The sequence below is a fragment of the Otolemur garnettii genome, unplaced genomic scaffold (genome assembly GCF_000181295.1).
Source record: "Otolemur garnettii isolate 467f Iridium unplaced genomic scaffold, OtoGar3 scaffold00022, whole genome shotgun sequence".
NCBI lineage: Eukaryota > Metazoa > Chordata > Mammalia > Primates > Galagidae > Otolemur > Otolemur garnettii.
This window is the reverse complement of record NW_003852417.1, coordinates 4,272,991-4,279,053: the sequence shown is the minus strand read 5'-3', so window position 1 is coordinate 4,279,053 and position 6,063 is coordinate 4,272,991. Positions and strand designations below refer to the sequence as shown.

General features: G+C 48.4%; 1 protein-coding gene across 1 annotated transcript in view; it reads right to left on the bottom strand.

Annotated features, from left to right (window-relative positions):
• LPIN1 (lipin 1) overlaps nt 1-6,063 on the bottom strand; it is a 54,719-nt gene that overhangs the window by 18,875 nt on the left and 29,781 nt on the right. The window contains 1 exon segment of the mRNA XM_012803785.2: nt 453-579. Coding sequence (XP_012659239.1) covers nt 453-579 — 127 coding nt within the window.

Below are 6,063 nucleotides of genomic sequence, written 5' to 3'. Positions count from 1 at the left end.
CACACACACACACACACACACACACACACACACACACGCCTGCTCGCACAGAGGACATTGTAAACAGATGATGCCCCTTGCTACCTGAAATTCCCTAAATTCCATCACAACTGCTTAAATTCCACCAATTTAAAGAGATGCGTTTGAGTTAACAAACATTCCTCTGAACAGCAAAACCCCCTTGAGAGGTTTTGAAGTCTATCAATGTTGAGAGCTCGGGATCAGTTAGCTCAGCCTTCCTCCCAACACTGGAAAACAAGAGCCTCCCGGGCTGGGTTGGAGAAAGGGGAAGACAAAGGGAAAAGCAAGCAAAAGGATGGGTGCTGGGGTCAGGTGGGAACTCAGGGCCAGGCGAGGGGCAGCGGGCAGGCTGGGCTGGCAGTGCTGGAAGCAGAAGTGGGGGAACCACTCTGCACCCCAGGGAGCCTGTGGGGCTGTAATAAGAAGCTCACCAGCTGCTCTGAAGTGAGCCGGAGAGTCTTTTTGTAGCTGACGTTAGACAAAAGAGGGAGGTGGCTTGTGCTGGACGGCTTGGAGGCTGCGTGCTCCTCGTCACTGGAGGATGATTCATGCTTTATTCTGGAACACACGGTGATGTAATCACCAATTAGAAAATGCATCGGAGTAGCCATTAAAAATGCATTAGCCTTGAATCAATGATGAAGTCAATCAGGTCTCCCCTGAGCACTGTCTCCTGGGTGGTCATTTACCACATGGCATTGAATTTATCAATGGACTCTCACTACGTCCCATCCGCACACCTCCTGCATGATTCATGTGGGGGCTGCCTCTCCTCCTTCACTCGCCCGGTTACCAGCAATCATCACTCTGCTTTAAGCTAATGGGTTCCTGTTTATGACAAGCAGGGTTAAATCCCTCCTGGCCGAGAGGGTGCAAACACTCTCTTCTCGGCTTCTCTTCTCTTCCTGTCTGAGACTGCAGGCCAAGCCCCTGAAGTCCAAAGTCACCATTCGGTCCCCTGTATACTCCTCTCCAGGTAGACAACTCCCACAAGTGGGCACCGGAGCACTTAAACAGGGACCAGTGAAAAGAAGGGAAAACACACGAACTGTCCCTCCAGAATCCCCAGCCAGGTTACCACACGAGCAAGGAAAACACCTTATTTGCCTGCACAGAATCCACAGGCCAATGCCTCTAACCCTTCTACACTTTTCTATATGGTGGGAGGCTGGGTGGGAATCAGTCTTGCTTTCTTTAAATAGCTCATATACAGCCTATCAGTAATTAGCAGCTCCCTCAAAGAAAACCCACTATGACACAACCCCAACCTAGTCGTATTAGTTCTGTTTACTGGGATTGTTAATTTTGAAAATGCCTTAGTGCTGCGTGAAGCACTTAGTAAGTGCTTCAGACTGAGTGGAAAAGGCTGAGTGCCCCCACAAAAGCAGGCACCCCCCAAGCTCAACAGAACTCCTGGCCCGGTACATCACACTGAGCAACGTGGGCAGGTAATAGAGCCCCACCTCATCTTTTTTTTTATTAACTTTTTAGAAAAAATTTATTGTACATATTAATTATACCTATGTATAGGGTACATATAATATTTTAACACTTGCATGCAAGAGAATGATCAAATCTCAAACATTTATTATTTCTTCATCTTGGGAACATTCCAAATCTTCTCCTCTACCCATGTCGAGATACACCATAAATTATAGTTAACTACAGTCACCCTACCACACTGTCGAGCATTAGAACTTATTCCTTCTATAGAACCATATGTGGGTACCCATCTCCCACCCTCTCTGCCTCCCCCTCTCCCCACTACCCTTCCCAGCCTTTAGTAACCACAATTCCACTTTCTTCCTCTATCAGATCAACTTTCTAAGCTCTCACGTAAGAGTGAGAGCGTGTGATTCTGTCTTCCTGGGCTGGGCTTATTTCACTTAACGTAAGGGCCTCTGGTTCCTTCCTGCAAATGACAGATTTCATCTTTTTTATGGCTGAATAGTATTTCCATTGTGTGTACAGTTTCTTTAACCGTTCACCCTCTGATGGACACTTGGGTCGGGTCCACATCTCGGCCGTCATGACCAGTGCTGTAATAAACATGGAGGTGCAGGCAGCCTTCAGTGGACTGACTTCTCTTTCGTACAGCAGTGGGATTGCTGGACCTTACAGCAGTTTGACATTTAGCTCTTTGAGGAACCACTATATGGTTTTCCACTGTGCCTGTATTATTCTCACCAACAGTGTTTAACCCTTTTCTCTGCGTGCTTCCCAGCACTTGTCCTCTTCTGTCTTTTTGATAGTAGACATGCTGACTGGGCGAGATGACAGCCTCACGGTGGTTTTATTTGCATTGTCCTGTGATTAGTGGTGCTGAGCAAAAGGAACCACAGCAAACTAAAAAGCTTCTTGCAGCAAAGGAAACAGTAAGAGTAAAGAGCAACCTGTCAACAGCAGAAAGTATCTACAAAGTCTTCATACAAGGGACCAATATCCAGAGTACAAAGGGAACTCCAACAACTGCACAGCAGGAGAACAATCTCATTAAAAAGTAGGCCAAGAATGAGAACAGACATCTCTCAAGAACAGCCACAGCAATGTGCATCTTATCTCAATGAGCCACTGTCCTCTCCTCCTCTTCATCCCCTTCCCTCCTTAAGGTCTCCTGTGTAACCTACTGCCTTCTAAGTTCACGCCAAAGTGAGCCCTACAACACAATACTGCTCAGCACTACGGAGGACATTGTCGCATGCACCCCCACGTCTGTTGTTTCTACCACATCTCATGTGAGACCTGGCCCCTTCCAGTTCAGAAAAATCAGCCCTTCCCTAAACACCTGTTCCCTGGGCCGCAGGAGAGGGATCCATGGGCCGAGGGTTGGCGGCCTGGGGATTGTTCAACCAACACTGATATGCACAGTTCCAGGTGCTGATAATATTGCAAATAACTTCATTCCTACCCTTATAAGGCTTTGGCCTAAACAATCACAAAGCAACCAGGGCTCAAAATACAGATTTGAAAATCACTGAGACACATTCCTGGTGAACAAACCATGGAATAAGAAACTATACTTAGGGACAAGGACAGAGCACAGGCTAGATTTCTGGTTGGTCTGTGGCAAGGCTAAGCAGCATTTAGACGGAACAACAGCGTGACACTGGGGACTCATTCTAGCCAGAGTGGAGGTGACACAGCACTTAGCGTCTGAAAAACCCAGGTATCAAGTCTGTAGTGACTTTAAACTCTATTACCTTCGACAACTTACTTCTTGTCTTTCAGCCCTGACTTCCTTATCTGAAAATGCAAAGGAACAAATCTTTCCCACCCACCAAAAAAATCCAGGATGCAGGCAAGGTGACAGACAGCCAAGAGAGACTCGGCCTGGGAGACATGAACCCCAGGAAAGGCCTCCAACTAGGCGGCTCCTGCAGGCTCGTCTGTAAAATAAACTGAGCCAACAAAAGTCCCTTCTAAGTCTGACACCTGCAGATTCTGTGGGCCGTGCTGGTCCTTCTGAACCAACCACCCAGGTTTTCAGACAGAGCAGATGTGGGCCTGGGGAAGCCGGGGCAGGGCTGGACGCAGAGGTTCCTTCTCAAGCAGAAGGAGGAGGCTACAAGCCTCTTGTTGAAAAGGAAAATGTTTAAGTTCCAAGCAAACATTTCGGAGCAAATGAGATCCAAATGTGAACTAAAGCTCGTGGTGACAGCAGAGTGATGGGCACCTCTGCTGGAGGACAAGGAAGCCAGGCAGCATCACTGCGATTTCCATCTGCTGCCTTAAGAAAAAAAAAAAAAAAAAACTAAAACTAAATTCGTGCAGTTTGCCATATTTGAAGGGACACAGAAAGGAAAACAGAGACACAAAGGCTGAAATGGGAGTCGCGCAGTTGGTCGCTTCAGCTTAAGGCAAATCGGTGGTCACTAGGGGCAGCCACCTCCCAGACTCTGCCCGCTGCGTGGAACAAAATCCCTCCGCGCTGAGGCCCCGCCCCGCCTCCTTTCAGTGGCTCCTGAAACACCGCTTGCCTTACAGTGGCTACAGGAAGCGACAAAAGGGCTCGTGTCTTCTGAAAATCTGTGTTCAGACGAGGAGCTGTGAACAACGCTGAAGTCAGCTCTTGTCACAGTGTGCGTTTTTCAAGTGGTATTTTAATTATTTGTATGATGACAAGCTGTTTGCTCAATTATGGGACTTCGGGGACCATTCTGTCAATCAAGTCTGTCAATTAGGAAAAACAACCTGACACCTTTTCTTTAAGTCAACTGCATGACTGTGATAAAGGGAAAGGCTCTCAGACGCCAGGATTATTGGAAAGATTCACATTTCTCAAGAGAACTTTATATTAATTATTTTTCAAGATCCCCAATCCTTCTCACCAGGGACTGTGTCCTTTCACAATTCTTAATTTTTCATGTTTGAGAAAGAAGCGTGGCATGACTAATGCAGAGTGGTGAATAGTCCAGCTGTTCCTATTTAACTGGGAAAAGCATTTTTTGTCAATATTTGAATATGATTGGATCAGACCATAAGAAAATGAATAATGCTTCGAGTAAGCTGCAGGGGCTGACATTCAACTTGGGACGGGCGTACAGAAGCGTCTTCCTCCACGCTCCCGGGGCCCTCCCTGCTACAGCACGAAGGGGGAAGAATGAAGTGAGGGTAACGCCAACGACAGTACCTGCCCTCTGTGTGAGGCCCTCTGCCAGGGGTTGCCCAACCTCCGTCCCTCTTAAACTTAGCTCTGTGCCCCCAGGCCCATCTCCCTCTTCATCTGGGACTGGCATGTGGCAGGACGGATTTGGCAAATACCCAGTATTCAGCCCATGAAGTATATTTTATTTTTATTTTTTTTAAATAGAGACAGAGTCTCACTCTGTCGCTCTCAGTAGAGTGCCGTGCCGTCACACAGCTCACAGCAACCTCCAACTCCCGGGCTTAGGCGATTCTCTTGCCTCAGCCTCCTGAGTAGCTGGGACTACAGGCACCTGCCACAACACCTGGCTATTTTTTTGTTGCAGTTCAGCCGGGGCTGGGTTTGAACCCGCCACCCTCAGTATATGGGGCCGGCACCCTACCCACAGATGCCGCCCTGAAGTATATGTTAAAATATTTGAAACTGCATGGTTTAGGACTAACTGTGCCCTCCAGGTGACTGGAGGCCACCCTCCTGGCTGCTCTCCTATAGACACCTGTGGGCACTTACCTCCCATGTGGCCCTGTTGGGTTTTGCATTCTGAATCACCTTTCTCCGGAAGGTGCTTCAAGGATGAAATGAGATGGCATCTTTAGGGCCAGCATTACTCATATCCCCATTTCACAGATGGAAGACACTGAGAAGGGGACTAATTTGCCAAAGATCACCTGAAGGCTGTCTGTCAAAGTCCCTGCTCGTAAGTCCTGCTCTGTGCTACCTTTTTGTGTTTAGAAATCACTGCTGGGACAGAGAAGCTTCTTAAAATGAATGGAGGAAAGCAGGGCATTTCTAGTGCTGTTGAACTTGGTTTAAATGGCTTAGGGTATCGGGTTTGCATCTTTGCTCTCATGCCCCGTCTTGGGGTCAAGCATCTCCTGGTAGCCTCCAGAGCAGCCTCCTCCCGGCCTGTCTGGGCATGTACTTCTGCTGGTTCTTCACTCAGATATGCTCAGTAGTTTGCCTGAGGGTGAACGATTGCTAAGTGGCTAAGCAAGGATTCCAGACCAGATCCGCCTGCCTCCAAAGCCTGCTGTTCCTGCCACAGCTTGCTGCTGCCCCTTGCAGCAGTGAAGAGCCGCTGATTTAATAACCACTGGCTGCCTTCTACGGCCCCTCAAAGGGCAGCAGTTCTCAAGCCCGTGCTCCATTCTGAACACACCTGTCTTCTCCCCTCCAAGCTTACTCATAGCCAAATATGGAATTCCTAACTGGGACGGTACCCAAGTAATTGTGCCTGAGAGCACGTCCCCAGAGGGTGAAGGAAAGAGGGAGGGTGAGGGATAGAATAGGGACACCACACCTGCAGTGACCTGGTGCCTTCCTACTCTCGCTGGGCCATGCGTACAGCACAGCAAGTGCATAACAGCAGCAGGCCTGGCGGAGTGAGGGATGCAACA